Source organism: Panthera uncia, assembly GCF_023721935.1.
Source record: "Panthera uncia isolate 11264 chromosome A3 unlocalized genomic scaffold, Puncia_PCG_1.0 HiC_scaffold_12, whole genome shotgun sequence".
NCBI lineage: Eukaryota > Metazoa > Chordata > Mammalia > Carnivora > Felidae > Panthera > Panthera uncia.
The window spans coordinates 13,880,136-13,900,502 of record NW_026057579.1 but is presented as its reverse complement, the minus strand read 5'-3'; the positions used below and the strand labels follow the sequence as shown (position 1 = coordinate 13,900,502).

The 20,367-nt window shown below is 47.1% G+C and overlaps 1 protein-coding gene across 7 annotated transcripts in view; it reads left to right on the top strand.

The window, feature by feature from the left end:
* The first annotated feature begins 1,084 nt into the window (after positions 1-1,084).
* Positions 1,085-20,367, top strand: part of LTBP1 (latent transforming growth factor beta binding protein 1) — a 402,262-nt gene continuing 382,979 nt past the window's right edge. For 3 of the 7 annotated variants that reach the window (XM_049652314.1, XM_049652316.1, XM_049652309.1), the window contains exons 1-2: positions 1,088-1,628; positions 2,663-2,733. In XM_049652314.1, coding sequence (XP_049508271.1) covers positions 1,141-1,628; positions 2,663-2,733 — 559 coding nt within the window. In that variant the 5' untranslated portion in view covers positions 1,088-1,140. Of the gene's footprint in view, positions 1,629-2,662; positions 2,734-20,367 lie in introns of all 7 variants that reach the window. The other 4 variants (XM_049652315.1, XM_049652312.1, XM_049652310.1 and 1 more) reach the window with 2 other exon arrangements.

Genomic DNA, 20,367 nt, shown 5'->3' with positions numbered 1-20,367 from the left:
GAGCTCCAGGGACTGTCCTGGGAACATCCTGCATTTCCCTTGATGTGATTTTGGGTCATCTCTAGTGAGTGATCCTTTCCTTTCAGATAGGGGTCCAAGGAACTGAGTTTTTTTTTTTTTTTTTTTAATTCTAAATGGCCTGGGGTTGTCATGGATCCTAAACTTTGTATTCCCATCTTAAAGGCCTTTTTACCAAGAGCGGGCTGCTTCTGGGGTTGGTGCCTGCCGCCCTTTTCCCAGTCCACGCGGGCGCCCCCTGCTGCCCGCCCTGCACTCTCAAACTCGCGTAACTAGGAGTAGGGTACCAGAGGCTGCAGACCGAGGCACAGCCACGCGGGGTTTACAATCTCAAAGAGAACCATCTAAACGCTTTCGGATGGACAGCTAGGCATATCCCGAGCAGTCCTTTCTGGGGCCCGATCTGGTATTTTCATCCAACCCCCGGCATGTATCCCAGCAAACACAGATAATATGCCTTCCAAACGATATCAAACGAATCCCGTGAGGGTTCTGGAAGGAGAGGACCAGTCAGTGATTCTGCAGAATCCTTTGTCCCTCTCCGGGACCCGGGACCGGGGAGCGGGGACCTCTGCCTTGCCGCCCCACAGTAACAATCTATGTGGATGTGGAGGGTGGCGGCGCGTTCTCGGGCTCATCTCACGCTTTCCCCAATTAGGATTTACTGCCTGACGTCACGTCTGCCGGAGATTGGCTGTTCAGATCTGACACTCGGTTCCACGGCGAGAGCAACTTTTTAAAGACTTTGCAGCCCGGGTTGCCTCCGAGCGTCCCGCGCGCTCACGCCCGCGCTCGCCCGCTCTGCCCCGGGCCCGGGCGCGGCGCCCCCTGCACCCGCGGCTGCGCGAGCGGACCCTCACCTTGCGGAGTCCGCTCCCCTCGCCCCTCCCCTCCCTTCCCGGGCTCGGCTCCCCACCCCACCCCCACGCCCGCCCCCTCCTCCCCGCCGCTTTCGGCTGGGGTCTGGGGCCGCTCGGCCGCCCGCAGAACTTCCTCTCCTGCAGCCGAGTTCTCCTCGTCCCGCCTCCCGGGCTCTCGGGCAGCCGGAGCGCGCGCGGGCGGCCGCACCGGGCGAGCCGCACGGCCGGGGGCGGGCGCCGGGGGCGCCGGCTCGGGCCCGCGATGGCGGGGCCCTGGCTCAGGTGGGGGCTGCTGCTCTGGGCAGGGCTGCTCGCGTCGTCGGCGCACGGCCGGGTGCGGAGGATCACGTACGTGGTGCGCCCGGGCCCCGGCCTGGCGGCGGGCGCCTTGCCCCTGGGCGGGCCTCCGCGCCCGCGGACCTTCAACGTCGCGCTCGACGCCAGGTACAGCCGCGGCTCGGCGGGCGCCGGGGCTCCCAGCCGCGCCTCTCCGGGGGCCCCCTCGGAGCGGACGCGCCGCACGAGCCAGCCAGGCGGCGCGGCCCTGCAGGGGCTCCGGCCGCCTCCGCCGCCCGAGCCGGCGCGGCCCGGGGCCCCCGGCGGGCAGCTCCACCCCAAGCCCGGCGCTCACCCGGCGGCCGCCCCGTTCGCCAAACAAGGCAGGCAAGTCGTGCGCTCCAAAGTGCCGCCGGAGAGCCAGAGCGGCGGGGGCTCGAGGCTGCAGGTTCAGCAGAAGCAGCAGCTGCAGGGGTAAGCCCACACCCTCCCTACGCGCGCGCGCGCGCCGCCCGCGCCGGGACCCGCGGGGTCAGGGTCCCTCGGAGCCCGGCCGCGGGCGTCGTGCGCGTTGGGGCCGCCTTCTCCTCCCCCCGCCCGCCCGCGCCGCAGGCAGAGGCGAATGCGGGGAACCCGGAGACTTTGAGGAGAAACTCCGTGTGCATTGTTTCTCGGCTGCGGGTAAACACAAAAGGCATTTCTGCCTGGGGCGTAACCTCCTGTGCGCGAACCCAACTACTCCTAGAAGACGGGCGTATACATGAAGTCACTACTGCTCACTCCCTTAGCATCAATTAAACTGCTCTTTGCAACTCAGTTTTAACTCTTTTTTCCAGCTAGAGAAGAAAAAAAAAAAAGTGGTGGAAGGGCCGGCTGTGAAGATACAGCTCCTGTTCTGCGGCCCAAAACTTTTCAGCATCCTAGATTGTGGGCTTGGGCTTCCGTGCACCTGTGGGGTCGCCTTTCCCCAGGGCAGGGTGTCTGTGCATTGACAGAATTTTCGGTTGGAAAGTTTCTGTTACTGGGCGCTCATAAACATCCTTCCTGCCCCTTTCCCCATTTAATCACAGGTTGGGGGTGTGGGGGATAACTTGTTTTGCCTATCTGGTTCTTTTCTTCAGGGGTACTTTCCAGGCATTGTGATCTCCCCTGTGTTCGGACACTTCTCCCTAAAACTCAGATTCGGTTTAAATTGTGGGCCAGATAATATACAAAATACACTTGGCTCTACTTTGGGGGTTAAGAAGTTCATTTATGTGGACTCTGTTCTCCCTCCCTGTGTAATTCTATGTTATGCAGGCTTTTTGGTTCTCCCACCTTACCCTGATACACGGTCTTTACTCTTCTACCCGGGCAGCTTTGGTTTGGGCATGCTGCGAATGGCTTAGGACTCTGCAAGCCAGGGGAGTGTGGACACAGGAGGCTGAGCTTGCAGGGACCCATATGAACTTGGGTTTTCTGGAAGAGTACACTGCTACTGTGGACTCAGTGGTCTTGCTTTGTTTCAGGGTCAATGTCTGTGGAGGGCAGTGCTGCCATGGCTGGAGTAAGGCCCCTGGCTCCCAGAGGTGCACCAAACGTAAGTTTCCATGCTGGCTGTGGCTGGCACAGTGGGCAAAGGGGGGCTGTCCACATGGGGAGGGAGGCTCCCCCAGGGGTCACACGAAGGGGCTCTTGCTGCCCTCGAGACGTTATGTATGCAAGACATTATCTGCAGCCTTCATTACCAATCATGAGTCACAGTAATGATAGTGTATCAGTGCCAGCGGCAATGTATTGTAGAGAACTCTGCCGTGCATCCAAGGTTCCCCTGCACCCACACGACTCAGTATTAATCACTGTCACACCTATGGATCAGGAGCTAGGAAAAAAATTCCATTGGAGAATGTGCTATTTGCCAAACCAGTACTGTTAACTCAAGCTTGGATATTGACAGATGAAAAACATTTTTTGGTTGATGGCCAGAGGGGGATGGGAGATAGGTGGCCTTGTTCTGAAATAAAACATTAGCAGTTTCTAAAGCTTTCTGAAAGCAGCAACAAGAATCCTCCCATCTTTGAGGCCTGATTGTTTTCCAGGAGGCAGTGTCTTCACAGTTCTTCAGAACTGACAGGTGTGGTCTCCTTGAGTGCCCCTTCAATTAATACACATCTTTTTTTTTTTTTTTAATTTTTTAAATGTTTGTTTATTTTTGAGAGAGAGAGTACGAATGGGGGAGGGGGCAGAGAGGGAGGGAGACACAGAATTGGAAGCAGGTTCCAGAATTCGAGCTGTCAACACAGAGCCAGCCAGATGCAGGGCTTAGGGCTTGAACTCACGAACCATGAGATCAGACCTGAGCTGAAATGGGAGGGACATTTAACCGACTGAGACACCCAGGCGCCCCCACCAATTAATACACATCTTAGCAATGTTTTAGAAACACCCATTATTGTTACATGCAGGTTTGAGAACACCAGAACACATTTCCCCGATGTGCTGTAAAGTTGAGGACTCAGTTAAAATGTATTTCGAGGCTCCTCTGGACGAGTTGCCTCATTCTGTTGCTAACTGGAAATTAAAAAAAAAAAAAATCTTCCACTCAGCGTATATCCTTCTTAGGTTTCTCTGCATGGAGCTTGAGCCATAAACATTGCGGATTGGAATCATCCCCAATTTTAGCTGCTTCTTGGTATTCGGCATCATAAGTCAAGTTTAGCAATTTGTTTTGTGTACAGTTTGGATATTAAAATCCTGATTTACTCTTGTAAATAATTTATATTAAAAATAAAGTCAGTTTGGATTTTAAAATATTGGAAAAAATTTCTAGTATGGTCATTCCAGTGACCTTGCTTATTAAAAAATACCTTTACTCCTTGAAAGAAACAGGAGGACTCTGGCATGGTGGCTTGGATTTTCTAGAAAGGAATGTCCGGATAGGTTATGATTCGACTGTGATCAAGGAGTAATGGCAGGTAGGAACTGACTGTCCGCCTCTTGATTACTGAACGCAAACTGCTGGCTCAGAAATGCTCAGGGTTGTAGGCATTCAGACTGTCATAATTTTTCACTTCTTAGATTACACTTGACAATAGTGTGTCAGCGTTTTCCTGAATTTATGATGACTCAGGTCAGATTATACACCCTTTCCTCCCTTTGGTACCTCCTTCCGCTCAAAACCTGGTATGATACGGTTTGCCTATAACATGGAGATAACCTATCCATGACGGCACTGTTATAGTGGGATGTTGCTGTGTAAAGATTAAAAATACAGGGCAGGATTTTATAGATAGTGGGCGGGTGCTCCGCCTTGATGCCTGTTAAAGAGCATGCACCAAGATTGGAAGATGTTTAGTTGGCAAATGATGCAATATGGTGCCTTTTCTGGAAAGGTTGTCTGAGGGTTTGGGGATCCAGAGATGTTCTGGAATGTGCAAAGATGCTCAAGCAGGAAATCTTGAGGAACCACTTCATGAACTTCCTGCTTGTCCAGGCAAGTGAGGCAAGAATATGTTTGTGCCTAGGTTTGACCGGGTTTGCCCTTTGGTCACCCAGAAAGAGAGAAGTTACAGAAGGCTCTGGGTCAGAGCAGTGACTGCAGGGTCCTAGAGGAGGTTGCTACATTGATTTAGTCTCACAATACACATAACAAATACCTCTGGCTTTTGGTTCCAGTTCTCTTTCCAGTTCCTAGAGGAACAGCACCGGGAGTCTAAGCAAGGCAGCATCACTTTCTTTTTTGATGATGGTTCAGCATTCGAAAAACTGGCCTTCCTAAACTGCCCGATCTGACAAATGAATTCATGCCCAAGTGCTGGAAACTTAATGACTCCTTTCAGGAATAATTTATTTATTTATTTATTTATTTATTTATTTATTTATTTTAACGTTTATTTATTTTTGAGACAGAGAGAGACAGAGCATGAACGGGGGAGGGGCAGAGAGAGAGGGAGACAGAATCGGAAGCAGGCTCTAGGCTCTGAGCCATCAGCGCAGAGCCCGACACGGGGCTCGAACTCACGGACCGCGAGATCGTGACCCGGGCTGAAGTCGGACACTTAACCGACTGAGCCACCCAGGCGCCCCTCAGGAATAATTTTAAAAGTGATGCTGGGGTGGGCCAGTGTCCAGCCCAAAGTCATGTATGCATTAGGTGGATATGTTCCAATGGGAGACTTGTTTTGTGTATGTGGGAGAGCCAGAGAGATGAAGGAGCCTTCCTCATTCAGATGGGATGACTAGAGTTACCATTGTGCTGTGAAATTTGTGTCCATGGCTGAGCAGTGGGCTACTGGAAAAGCCCCTGGCCCTGAGTTCAAATCCTGAAGCCTTGACTAGATGTGGGGCCTTGAGGGATTCACTTGACCTCTCTGACCCTATATTTTCCGATCCAGAAACGAATGTGCTAAACCCTTGCCCACTTTGTCAGATTATTTCAGGTGTCAAGGTGAAAAAGAATGGGTGTAAAAGCCTTGATAAAACCAGAGAGATTCTTAGTTTATTATTGGATTAAGTCAAGTAAATTTTGTCTCATTTATCTCTTACTTGGTTTTCTTTTTTTCCTATGTGTTTCCCTAGCTGCTGTTGTCAGTCTCCTTTTTAAATAACGTAATTTGGATCCCCTTTTAAAAAAATTTTTTTTTTGACATTTATTCATTTTTGAGAGGCAGAGAGACAGAGCACAAGTGGGGGAGGGACAGAGAGAGAGGGAGACACAGAATCTGAAGCAGGCTCCAGGCTCTGAGGTGTCAGCACAGAGCTCGACTCGGGGCTCTAACTCATGAGCTGCGAGGTCATGATCTGAGCCAAAGTTGGACGCTTAACTGACTGAGCCACCCAGGTGCCCCTGGATCCCTTTTTATATTATAACTTTAAAGTAGTTTAGGGTTGGGGAGAAAGAGAATGGGGAGATGTTGATCAAGGGGTACAAAGTGTCAGTCACACAAGATTAGTAAGTTCTGGGGATCTAATGTACAGCAAGGTGACTGTAGTTAAGAGTACTGTGTCGTCTACTTGAAATTTGCTCAGAGAGTAGATCTTAAAGTGTTCTTACTCCCTATACAGTGTCAACTATGTGAAGTGATAGCTATATTAATTAGCTTGATTGTGGTGATTATTTCACAATGTATGTGTATATCAAAACATCCTCATATATCATAAGTATGTACAATTTTTGTCAGTTCCTCAATAAAGATGAGAGTGGACAGAGAATGCATGAAAAAGCCAGTCACTCCCATGCTGTCCTGCCTTTGATTACCAAGAAAAAAGAAAGTAGTTTGTGTTGTTCTTAATTATTTATTTATTTATTTATTATTTTAAAAAAGTTTATTTACTTGTTTTGAGAGAGAGAGAGTGCACAGGGGAGAGGCAGAGAGAGAGAGAATCCCAAGCAGGCTCTGCATTGTCAGCATAGAGCCAGGTGTGGGGCTCGAACCCACAAACTATGAGATCATGACCTGAGCTGAAATCAGGAGTCAGTCAGGTGCTTAACTGAATGAGCCACCCAGGTGCCCCCTGAATGATTTATTTTAATAGAACTTTAAAATATACTAAGTATTAGATTATTTGCGTGCCTCTAGTTCTGTTAGGATAAAATGTGCTATGTAGAAGTAAAAATACTCCTTCAAGGTATATATAAATGGAAAAATTGCTGATACCCATTTTGTGACTGTAACTACTTCAGTAAATACTAGTGAACTCTGGATTGCAAAAAAATTGATTTGTAGTCTTTTTCCTCTCTACTTATTTGCTGAGATTGAACAATTGCTCTTGAGTATGCTTTATTTTACTTATGAACACAAATACCAATGGTATATCTATATGAAGTTCTCCCTTAAGGTAGTAGTCCTAAAATGCAAGTGCACATTTAAATGTACCACCCAGATTGTCTCCTAATTATCATTATATTTTGAGGATAATCGATAGGGTTTAGCTGAAGAATTTCAATTTATATAGATCATGTCCAGTTGTTACCAAAAATATTTCTGCATAAGAGATCAGTTGTGTTTATCGTGTTCCATTCGCTTAATCCGGTGAAGAAAATAAGATGCCCTTCCAGCCAGACTCCGTTGTTTTTAGTTGATTGACATTTAATTTAAATGGGGCACAGGCAAATGCTTCTGAAGACTGGAGATTTTGTAAGCCTTCTGTTGCATATCATATACGCAACAGGCATGCCTTTGTTGGGGCAAGGAACGCGTATGTGCACCCGTAAAGGTGGCCTTGGGGGGCTCTAGTCTAGAGATGCCCAGTTGTGTGTTAATGCTGCTTTGCTAGACATCCTGTGTGTGTGCATCTCTAGAAGTTGAAAGCGTAGCATGGGATAGGTCACTTTAGTTCTTAACACTGAGTGACCATTGATAGCGAGTGTCTGTTTTGTGCAAAGGAGATGGCACCACATTTGTTCTCTTTCCAAAGAGTTTGCATTTATAGGAGAGCTGTGCAGCCTAGAAACCTTGTCTTGTGCTTCGGGCATTCAGTGCCTCCTGTGTTCTGTTTTTGCCTCTTTTCACTTTCACATTTTCTTCCTCTGACCAAACAGAACCTACCTCTTCTTGGTTCTTGCAGTCTTTTTGTCCCCTGCTCAGGGGAAGTGCGGGCTACAGAAAGACCCAGTCCGTGGGCTCCACTTTAAAGAGGAGACTGGACTGGGAGCAGAGGACCTAAAGGAGTCTGGGCGAGATGCGGGCAAGGCCAGGTTGGCAGAATGAGGAGGACGGAAGAGGAAAGAGGGCAGATTGGAGTCGGGTGCTGGTGCCTGGCACACTGAAGCCCCTCCGTAAATGCATGGATGGTTCTTTCATTTCTTTAACGGATATCTGTTTAGCTTTAACATGTGCCAGGTTCTATGAATAGAGGAGAGACACAGCCAGCTGTAGGGAGTACAGGGTCTGTTTTTACTCACTTAACTCATGGCACATCAAATGACTTGTTCTCTCCTTAGCAAGAAACAGAAAAATCGATATTCCATTGCTTTTCCATTGGCATTCAGCCCACACTGCTTTGGAAAAAAACCCCCGACAAAACCAAACCTAGAAGTGTTCCTTAATGATAGGCAGAGGAGACAGCTCGGTGTACCCTTGGTGTTCAGAGATGCAGTAGATGGCATCGTCCAGGAGGGAATAATGTGGCCGGAGTTCAGATGGCCAAGAGGGCTTTTCAGGCTGTCTCTTGTCCCTTTTGGCTCCGTGTGGCCCTAGCCAAGCTTGGGAGTCGGGCCCAGAATGATTACACATTTTTCGTATGCCTGCTATGGCCATTGACAGCTGCTTTGCCAATAGATCCGCAGTGAGGTTTACCATGGCAGCTGCTGGGAGCACGGGTGGGAGGGCCGGCTGGAAAATCTCGTCATGTGGCATAGACAGCCCCGCGAAAAGGGAGAGGGACCCAGAGGTCAAGTTCACACTGGGTCAAATATGTGTTCTCAACACTAGTTAAAACAAACATTTAGGAACCATAAATTCTGTGTTGCGATAGTACTTAAACCTTCATCATGAAGCCCTCCTCCAGCCCGTGGGCTGGCCCGAACACACCGCCTGCTCCTGCCTGGCCTGCTTTAGTGGAGTGTTTCTCTGCCCAGTGAACCCTTGGCCCTTAGGAAGCCTGACTTGTTGAAAGGACCTTTGGCAGTGTCGGGAGTTTGCTGTTTCTGACCCTGTTATTTGTTGTCTTGGATATTCCAAACATACTCAAACATGTTTGGGGAGCTCGAATTGAATTTTCCTGAAATGCAGATTTTGTTTCCAAGGCCTTCCTAGCAATGAAGAGAATGACTTGGAGTGCTGGGGCTGTGTCCTCACTCTTAATACTGACCAGGATCGGAGCGCATGCTGAGGAGCCACTGAGGGGGTGAAGGCCACAGCATGGTGCTTTCTAGTGGGCCGGGAGCTTATTCCTGATCTTCGTATCATGTGGGCTGGGGAGACAGGCATGGTTTATTACCACCTTTACAGGCAGGGGGCACTGCCCCTGCTTGGATCCCATCCCAGATCTTGTGGCTTTTTTTTTTTTTTTTTTTTCCCCTTAAAGTGTTTTTTTTTATTTGAGAGAGCAAGCGAGCGTGTGTGATCAGGGGAGGAGCAGACAGAGAGAGAGGGAGACGCAGAATCTGAAGCAGCCTCCAGGCTCTGTCTGAGCTGTCAGCATGGAGCCTGACCCAGGGCTCGAACTCATGAACCGCAGGCTCATGACCTGAGCTGAAGTCGGATGCTTAACCGACTGAGCCACCCGGACGCCCCTTGTGGGCTCTGGATTCCTTGTTCTTTACCGCCCTAGGCTGCCTGGACATCCCGTGCTGCAGCCCCTCCTGACAGCTGGGTTAGTGATTGGCTCTTACAGCCTGAATTCACTTTGTGAGTTCTCCAGCTGTGTTAGTTTGCTAGGGCAGGCCATAACAAAGTACCACAGACTGGTGGCTTAGAACAACAGAACATTATGGTGTCAGAGTTCTGGAGACCGGAAGTCCAAAATCAAGGCGTGGGCGGCATTGGTTCGTTCTTCAGGGGCTGTGTGGGAAGGGTCTGTTCCAAGCTTCTCTCCTTGGCTTGAAGGCCTCCTTCTCCCTTTGCCCCTTCACATCATCTTCCTTCTGTGTCTGTCTTTGTGTCAAATGTCCTCTTTTTATTAGGACACCAGGATCCCCTAATGACCTCATTTTAACCGGATTCCCTCTGTGATGACTCTGAGTCCAAATAGGGTGCAAGTAAGGTCACATGCTAAGATACTGGGGATCTGGACTCCACATTTTTTTTAGGGGGTGGGAGGCTACAGTCAACTCATAAGTAAGCCTAAAGATGCTGTGCACATGGGCTTGAGAGGTGGGCTACTCAAGGGTTGGGTCACCCCTGGGGACTCTGGGCATCCCTTGTAAGGACCCACAGATGGAAGCATGGGTAGGCGGAAGCTGACTTAGGTCCCTCCCGTACAGTCTGGGACTGTGGGTCTATTTTGGCTTCTTCCTTAACGCAGGCGCCCTGGCTGCTCCAGGGAGTGGGAGAGCTAGGGAATTGGCCCCTTGTGATTTTGGTTATGGCTGTGGCCATTTTTACTTGGTCTGTTTAAAAAGATTCTAGAGTGGTGGTTCCCAAGTGTGAATGTGCAGCTGATCCCAGGAGGAATTTGTGAAACTTTTCTTATTGAATCAGCATCTCTTGGGTTCTTAACAGGCACCCCAGGTGATGCTGATGAAGGTGGGCCACATTTTGAGAAACGGTGACCCAGAAAGAACCCTCTCCTGAGCATGATTTATGACTGTTTGTGTGGGACCTTAAAGACCAAGCCCAACACTGAACAGTTTAGAAACTTATCAAGGCAAGAGCCCTCTGGATATTGGTTTAGCTCAATTTTTTTTTTTAATGTTTTATTTTTGAGAGAGCGAGCACGAGTGGTGGGGGGGAGGGGCAGAGAGAGAGGGAGACACAGAAGCAGGCTCCAGGCTCTGAGGTGTCAGCACAGGGCCCGACGCGGGGCTCGAACTCACAACCAGTGAGATCGTGACCTGAGCTGAAGTCGGAGGCTTAAATGACTGAGCCACACAGGTGCCCCGGTTTAGCTCAATTTTGAATAGTACATACAAAAATTGCTGCCTATAGGGTTATTCCATCCAGTTTTTCTTCAGTTGGTTGAATGTTTGATAAATATACATTGTTATAAGAGTCAGAAATATGTAAAATTATGAATGATATGTAGGTGTGCTTAAATGAAGTGTTTTTTTAAAAAGGCTTAAAAACTTTCAAACACACTGGATGTTTTTTCCCACTAAATATTCTATTTTTAATGATAAAATATTTTAAATACACAAAAACCTAGAATAATAATACATCCAACAGCTACTCATCAGGGTCATGTTTTTAAAAACTCCCTGATGTGGCCATTGAGTGCAATGATTACAGATAAGGGAGGGACTGTGGTCTTATCTTGTGCTAAATGTGTGTTTTACTAATGATGTTTCTTGTTAGTGGAGAGAAAATAATCCATAATTTGCTAGTGTGGCACAAATTAGTTGCTTTGGTACTTGTGGAAAAACACATCAGAGGTGAATGTATTTGTGTATGCTCATATCTGCCTATTAATTTGCCTTGCTTATCAAGGATATTGAGTGTTTCATATAGGCAAAGTGCATTGGATATGCAGAATCTGTGTACCTAAGACAATGCGGTTTCAAGAAGGAAATGCTACCTGTTACCCTTCCCCCTACTCCCCTCCCCAGCCTACCTGCCTTTTTTGCCTTACTCCTTTTTCTCCCCTTACTGGGTCTATATTTTGCTTGTTCTGAACAAGAAGGCAGTGTAGGTCAGTGGTTAGAAGTTCAGTCTTTGGAGTTAGGATACAGGGCTCCTGTCTGGATGGTAACACCTCCTCATGGTGACACCAGGGGGGGTGGGGTGGGGAGAAGGCTGGGTGTTCACAGCATTCATGGCACAGGTATGATAACAGAACCATCATTCAGAGGCTTGTTGGGGGCCACATGAAGTAATATGTGAATAGCACATGCAGAGCAGGACTCCTGCCCAGCCATATTCACATTCTCAGGGGCTCTCATTCTGCTTCTGCCCACCCCCTCCTGGGTGTCCCAGCCTTTCATACACTTTTGTGTGAGCTTCTCAGGTCCCCTGGTGAAAACCATGGCTCCCTCTTCCCCTCTCCCAGAGCACTGTCATTTCACTCTTTCTTGGCTCTGGGTATGAGTGGACCCGATGGGAGAGGTGTCTGTCTCCCTGTCAGCGTGGAGCAGGATTTTCTTTGTGTCTTCTCTCCCTCCCTCTCTCTCTCTCTCTTTTTAAAAAGTTTATTCATTTATTTTGGAAGAGACAGTGACAGCACCAATGGGGGAGGGGCAGAGAGAGGGAGAGAGAGAGGATCCCAAGCAGGTTCCACATTGGCAGCACAGAGCCCAACTTGGGGTTCGAACTCACAAAACTGAGATCATGGCCTGAGCTAAAACCAAGAATTGGACGCTCAACTGACGGAGCCACCCAGGAGGAGCCCAATACAGCCACAGTGCAAACGCTGCCTGAATTGAATAGAGTTGAATTGCACTAGCATCTCTGATGTTGTTGTGTTGCAAATACTGTCCTCTAAATACTATATAGAGAATTCTGTCTTTGTTTACTCGTACTTTTTGGCACTAATTTCCATTCGGTTCTCTTTCCCCTTGTGCTTATCCTTGCCCAACAGACACTGCTTATTATGACAGCCTTTCAAGGGCACACCACCTTATTCTGTTTCTGCCAGCTCTCTTTCTGAAGGCCGCCCTGGCATGGCCCAAACTTTAAGACAACTTTTCCTTTCTCCCTGCCAATTTTAGAATCTTTCTGCTCAACATCATCTGATAGAGATTTGGGCCCAAGTAAAATGAATGTTGTATGATTTTCCCTGTAATTTTAGATCCCTGAATACTGCTCTTGGCCAGCTACTCTATTCCCTGTGGCTTTTTCACTGCACCACATTTGAGTAATATTGTTGGCACGGGTGTAAGTAAACAGTTTGCGAAATGTCGTGTTTTGTAAATTAGGAGATGGATGGGCTGGGTTTGGAATACATGCTGTTGGTTCTGCTGGACCAGAAGAGAGATGAGTGTGGTGGATGGATGGGAAGATGAATTTGCAGAAAGTGTTGCTGATCCAGAGCTGACATGGTCCACTTTGCTGAGCTGATAGAATCAGTTATTCACAGGTGAGAACTACCTGGAAGGATGTATTTTGGTGATGAATGAAGAGAAATTCCTCACAGAGGAGATAGTTCTTCAGAGGTGAGAACAGCTAGCACAGAGACCCTAGGGGATAGATCTGTCCTGGTACAGGGACCTAGGAGTGAGTGAGGGCCAGAATGATAGGCCATCAGGGGGCTACAGCTCTATCCCAGTCAGGTCTCGTAGGCTGTGTAAGGCCACAGATAACACAGGGGACTTATAAATGCAAGTGGATTTTATTGTTAAGGAATGAAACACAAGACAGATTTGTTTTCTGCAGGCCTTCTTTGAAGGCATGGACAAAGAATGGTTTCGATTGAAAATTCAGTCACCTTTATTGCTGTATTTTTTTTTTTTTTTTTTTTTTTTTATTGATGAGAAAAACTGCACATACAACAATGAAGTATCCAAGGCCAGGTACACAAATGATCATTGTAGCCTGTCCGCCTGCACTGTGCCCAGATTGCCAGACCAGCCCTGTGTTCTGGTAGACAAAGGTGACAGACGCTTTCCCCAGAGCCACAGGCCAAGACTTAGGATGAAAGCTTGAGGGTTAAAAAAAGAAAAGCCTCTGGTTGCTGCTGTGTTAAGAGGCAGATTAGCGGGGACCCTCATATGGTTCTAAATAAAAAATAAAACGTTAAATCCTTTAAAAATGAAAGCTAAGAATCCCTCTCTGGTCACCATGGAAAATTCCAGAGAGCAGTTAGGAAATGTTAAATTCAGAGCATAAAACTTTTGGAATACACCTGAATGCTGTTCTGAGGTTTTGTTCAACTCCACCCCCTGCCACCCCATCTAATTTCACAGATTGTGGGGTGAGCCTGAGGTAGGCACAAAGGCCACATCTTCTGGGCCTTTTGGGCAGTCACTCAGTGACTCTGTGTGATTTTGTTCCCATTTGTAAACAAGGTTAATAGCACTCATTGGCTATACCTCCCATTTTGTGGTACATATCCAATAGAATGAGGTTCATGAAGATGCTTCTCAAAAGAGCTATAAAAAACGTGTTGATTTATTAATAAGGTTTTGTGAAATGTTTTCAGCGGGCGAATTTCCTTCTATAATGTGTTGGTATATTTCTTGTCTTGAAAAGTAAAATGCTTAATGTATTCCAGTGGGTTTTGATGATTACAGGTCTGTGTCTCAGGTCTTTATATGGCTGGTGCCATTATGCCTTTGGTTTATGGTCTCTGGGGGAATGGCCTGCAAGTTGGTCTGAAAGTAAACAAAAATACCTAAATCCCCACTTTAATCCCTGCCCCCTACCCCCCACAGGTGACTTGGTTTATCCTCCTAAAAGTAGAGGGTAGGCAAAGACCAGAATCCTTCCAAGAGGGCTATGTTTCTTTCTTAACTGTGATAGTGAAAAGGTTATGTTAAGTTAGTCTAAAATTTCCTAGTAATTGGAGGTGAAATAATACAGACAGTAAGTAAATTAAAGGCAGGGACCCTGGTTTTGTTTTACTTTTTATCCATTAGGAAGTTGGCATACACATCAGTTCTCTGTATACAGTAGACCCCTCAGTAAGGTTTCCTGATTAATAAGCATTACAAGTCACATTTGTTTCTGAGGGAAAGACCAGCTGAAATTCATTTAAATCAGTTGCTACTGGGATGATGTTATTAAGCACTTCCTTTTGTATGAGAGAATGTATATTGCAGCACATCTTCCGGTGGAACCATTTTTAATGCTCATTTTGGGCGTTAGAGGCTCTTTCTTTGGCACAGTTGCCCCATTCTGTCCAACAGTATAGACTGCTTGAATGGCACTTCATAAACCTAGAGGCTCTCAAAGTGTGGTCCCTAAATCAGGGATTGCAGCATCACCTGGGAACTTATTAGAAATGCAGATTCTCAGGCCCTATCCTAGACCTGCTGAATCAGAAACTAGGCATGGAGTCCATCACTCTTTTTTTTTTTTAAGGTATATTTATTTATTTAGAGACAGAGTGCGCAAGTAGGGGAGGAGCAGAGAGAGAGGATGAGACAGTCTTAAGCAGGCTCCGCACTGTCACTGAAGACCCTGATGGGGGGCCTGAAGTCATGAATTATGAGATCATGACCTGAGCCAAAGCCCAACGCTTAACCGACTGAGCCACCTCGGTGTCCCCCCCCCCCCCCAGCATTCTGCATTTTAATGAGCCTTCTAGGCAGTGCTGATGCAGGTATTGTTTGGGAATCATCGCTGTAGCTAAACCCACCCCTCCTCCTTTTCAGTATGCTGCCACACATCACATGTAGAGAGAGGAGGGGTGGAGGGAAATTGGTTCCCTTCAGTTCCAGGCATTAGGGGCTAGAAGCTTGTTTTCTCCTCCTTCCTGAGGGCATGGAGCAGTCCCCTAGGCTCAGATGGGAACGTTGTAATCTGAGCCGTGCACGTTACCACACATTCTGTGTGCACACATTCTGAGTGCTGAGGAGACCCAGGGAAGCCATTTTGCCATTCAGTGAATGTGAGTTTTGTACCCTTGGGACTTTCTAGTTCTGTCCTGTTCTAATGTGGAAGCCTTCACAAGCTGGAACTCCCAGGGGTGACCCCGTGGCCCTGGTTTTCACAAGCACCTAGCAACTGATCCACACGGAGGCTTGAGGACGCTGGGTTTAAGGTGGGTATACTGGGACAAAAGATGTGACAGGCCAGGAATGATGAGAAACGTATTACCCAATTAATAAAAGTAACAGGAGTGAATGTGACATTTTGTTTTGGAGGCAGGTGCCATTACTCGTTTCCAAAATAGTGCAAAAGTGAAACGAAGAGAAGCTCTTGTCCAGAACATGCCCTCAGCATTGGCAGGGACAATGCTTTCTTGTGTGAGGATGAGGAAGTTCAGATGGAGAAGGGATGAGGTGGTGTTGCTTGGCCATTCCTTGGGGTCCTGCTGACTCAATCCTGCACGTTGCTGAAGGAATGCATCAGATGTTTGGAAACAGCCCAGTTAAGAATTTCAGCAATGACCCACACTTTATTAGATGTGTTTTAGGAAAGGAATTGCCTGTTACAAGACTAGAAACCTTTGTAGAAAGAGCTGAAGAAGGAGTTGCTTTGGTTGTCCTGTGAAATAGGGAATTTTTTCCCCATTACGTATCTTTTTTCTTTCTGCAAAATAAATGAACACCAAGATACTTTACCTGAATATTGAAGAAAAAGTAGGTGTTTAAAAAATACCTATTTCCTTTCCAAGTAGAAAGATTTTTTGGGAAGGGGTGAGGAGTAAGGCTTAGTTAAATCATCTGTTTTTGTGGTAATAGTTCTGCCTGCTTAAAAGTAAATATTTTATCTTTTCCCAATGCGAGCAAATTTTTTGCGTGCTACTTTTGATAAAGCACCCAAATGTTTATCCTGTAGACAAAGCCACTATTGGATGCTGCTCTGTGGAGCTCACGGTCCAGTGGAAGGCCAATAGGACTACAGCACTAGGATTGTGGCTGATACGCCTTTGTCTAATCCTCTCCCATTGAGTGAGGGCAGAACCCGTAACTTCTAGTGAACAGAATATGACGAAAGTGTTGGGATGTCACCTCCTTGGTTATGTTACGTTGTATAAGACTCCCTCTTAGCCGACTGGAGTGAGACATCTTGCTGGCTTGGAAAAAGCAACTGCCCATTGTATTTGTGGCTTGCCTGTGGACCGAGCCACGTGGCAGGAAACTGTGGGCAGTCTGTCACTGGTAGGCAGGATGAAGCTGGAGCCCTCAGTCCTACAGCGACAAGGAAATGAATTCCGCCAACAGCCTGAATGACTTTGGAAGTAGAGTCTTACTGAGCTGAGCCCCAGATGAAACTGCAGCCCGGTGGATCCTTGATTGTAGCTGCTCGAGACCCTGAAGTAGAGGACTCACCTATTCTGTGCTCAGACTGTTGACTCATAGAATCTGTGAGGTAATAAATGTATGTTGTTCGTTTTAATTTGTTTTTTTTTTTTTTTTTTTTTAGGGGGGGGAGGGGGGGGTGGGGGGGGGGGGGGGGGGGAAGGGGGGGGGGGAGAGAGAGAGAGAGAGAGAGAGAGAGAGAGAGAATGAATCCCAAGCAGGCTCCATGCTGTCAGCACACAGCCCGATGCAGGGCTTGATCCCATGAACTGTGAGCCAAAACAAGAATCGGATGCTCAACCGATTAAGCCACCCAGGCACCCCAAATGTGTGTTGTTCTAATCTCTTAAGATGGTGATGACTTCTTAGACATGAAAAGGAAATCAATACAAGGAAGAATGTGTAGATCCTAGAAGGGTGGCTCAGACCCAAGCCTTATCCATCCATTCTAACAAGCACCTAGTGAAACCATTCTGTGTGTTGGACGCTTTCCGAGCCCCGGAAGTAGGAGATAGGAATAAAACACAGTTGTATCTTCTGGTAGCTCCCTGTCTGGAGCAGTTGGGGTTCAAAGGAGGGACACGGCTCTCCCTTGGGGAGAAATTAGAGTAGGAATTGTTTGAAATGGATTTTGAGTACAGATACAATTTGGACTTGGGAATCTGGTGGCAAGACCATTCAGGTAATGGATGGTGCTGACTTCATAGTGTGGTTAGAAAAGGTGTTCTCCAGTTTGGAGGGCTTGGATTTGCTTTAACCACAAAGCTTTACTGAAGGTAAAAGAATGATAAGGTACAACATGGATTAAAGTGGTAAGCTCTGTGGCCAAAGTAGACAACATCAAATTTTAAGAACAATAAAATTACTGATCATAACGTCTCTGATAATTCTTTCCCTTAATTCAGTTGTATCATTGGATCGTAAAACCAGATTGTCAAGGTAGTCCTGAATAATTTTCTTCTAAGGCATTTGTTCTATGGTGGTTTTTCCTTTCGAGGAGGATTTGAGGGTAACGGATGTTCTGTTTTTAGCTTTTAGCTGAGGGCACTCAAGGGAGGTCCATCAAAGACCCTCCCCAAGGATGCCATTTACAGCAAGTACTTACCGTGTTTCAGGGCAGTGTCAGTGATAGGTGGCTCCATACACAGCTGTGAGTTCCTAAAGATGTCAGTCCAAAGAGGGCTGGTGTACCTTGTGTCCTGTGTACCCGGACAGGCACAGAACTGTCTGCTTCAGTGCTATTACTATTGATCATCTCATTGTGCTGATATCACAAGTGGTTTTGTTGAGTCTTTTTTTGGGAGATTGGAATACATTTCACTTCCTCCTTCCATCTCTCTTGACATTTCTCATCACTCAGCTTGGTAGTAGAAAGCATGGCTTTGAAGGGCCTTCTGATTTTGTGATCTTGTGGAATCTTCCCTCCTCATGGGTTTTTAGAAGGAGAGGAGACTGGCACATGGCTCAGCTTCACCTGTAGCAGTGGTCCTCACTTGTGGGGCCAGGGAGAGAGAATGGAAGGGACTTCTGCAGTCACGTCAAGTTTTCTGAGCCTTTCGTTTTGTAGGAGGGTGGTAAGGGCCAAGTGAGGAACCGACTTTCCCAGGCTCTGTGGACGTTGATGGCCTGCCTTTACAAAAAGGGCTTTAAAAAATTCTGCCTAGTATTCCTTAGGGTTTGATAATAACGTGTAGGGCACATTTTAAACCTACTTGAAAGAACAGTGCTATGCAAATATTGACAATAATTAGTCCTGTATTTTGGAGAGGAGAAATCACTTGAATGTTGTGAAAATAGCACTGATTTAAGTATTGGTGTTAAACCAGTGTTGTGAAAATAGCACTGATTTAAGTTTTGGTGTTAAACACAAAGCTGTTTTCAGCTGGATCTCAGAGTGCCCCTCTTTTTGTACAAGTGGTGTCCCCTGCGGATCTTTGGGTCTTCCAGTCCCAGGTGACACAGGGCCATGCAATGAGGCCTTGAGGTGCTTCACAAGGCTGACACATGATGGCTGCACAGATTACAGATTACTTCGGGTAACCCCCACAACAAGCCAGTGATGAGGTACCATTTAACCTCCATTTTTGCAGATGAGAAAACAGGTTTGGAAGGGTTAGGTTCTTGCGGCAGGTCTCAGACCTCGCTGGAGCCCCTCTTCTCTGCCTCAGAGAGGCCTTCAGTCTAAAGGCCATGGATGGCGCTTGGCCTAGTTTAGAGACCCTGCCATGCCTAGAGACATTTCTCTGGGAAATGTGCTATGGGTTTTCACTGGGATTATAGGGTTACACGTTCTTCCTTTCTCATGGAGTTGAGCGAGGCTTCCTTCCTTTAAGCAAACATGTATAGTTGTCCCCAGAAACATGAAGAACTTTCTTAAGAGCTGGCCTTCTTGTTCATGGTTAAATGCCCTGGGGGGAGGCCTTCTTTCTCTCTAGGCTCCAGGCCTCAGTGGGGTGGCTGGGGCACTGTACACGGGTGTGGAGATGTTTGGGGGACATCCTGTGTAACCCTCCAGGGATATTTCTTGTTTCTTTTCTGGAAATCTCAGGGAAGATCTAGGTATTCTCTTTTCCAGCCTTTCGATGCCTGCTTCTGATTGGATTCTTTTCTCCTTCCCACACCTCTAAGCTTCTCTACCCGTCTGTTTCTGAAAGAAATAGCTAATTTGAGACTTTCTGAGGGCATTTTCCACTATTAGTTGCAGGTGCAGAAAGATGCCCTCTTATTTCCTCTGACTAGTACATGGTAGGCACTCAAATATTTTTTGAATTAATTAATGAGTGAATCTTGCCCATCTTACCTTGTTGGGTCAGATAGGTGAGTCTTGTAAACATGGAAGATTGAATCATTCATCCATACCTTTGAGGGGATTCCAGACTCTCAGCAGCCGGGGCAGAGGATTAGCTAGGGCTTTTAGGGTGATGTTGGGAGGCGATGGATTGACTGGAGGATAGTGCAGAGGCGGCCAAGGTCAAATAGAGTGGGTGTCTGTAGGATGTGGTAGGAGAGAAGGTGGACCAGAAGTCATTTTAGGCAGGACCCTTTGGCTGTAAGTGAAAGATACACAGACCGGCTACAGGAAAAGCTGTTTACTGCCAGATAACCGGGGGTCCTGAGGTTTATGCTGGCTTCAGTCCTCATTGGACTCAGGGGTTTGAATCATTAAATCAGGACCAAACCAGTGGTACTGGTACATCATTTGCAGGTGCAAAATTAAAATGTGGGAACCATTGTTAAAAAATAGCATTAGGTTGGGGCATCTGGGTGGCTCAGTCGGTTGAGCGTCCGACTTCGGCTCAGGTCATGATCTCGCGGTCCGAGTTCGAGCCCCGCGTCGGGCTCTGGGCTGATGGCTCGGAGCCTGGAGCCTGCTTCCGATTCTGTGTCTCCCTCTCTCTCTCTGCCCTTCCCCTGTTTATGCTCTGTCTCTCTCTGTCTCAAGGATAAATAAATGTTAAAAAAAAATTAAAAAAAAATAGCATTAGGTTAAGTATTACCTATTAATAGTTTCCAAGCAAGAATAATAATAACAAAGTTTAAGTCCTACATTTGACCATTTTGGGAACTGCTGTGTTGATCCAATAGTTATTATGCCCACCAATATTCTATTCACATGCAGTTGACAGAGGTCTGGCCAGTTAACTCACCGTCTCTTCTGTCTGTTGGGTTGTATGATCTCATGGTATTCTATGGGACCAGAGTGCTTCTAGAGCTCACCCTGAATTTTCAAAT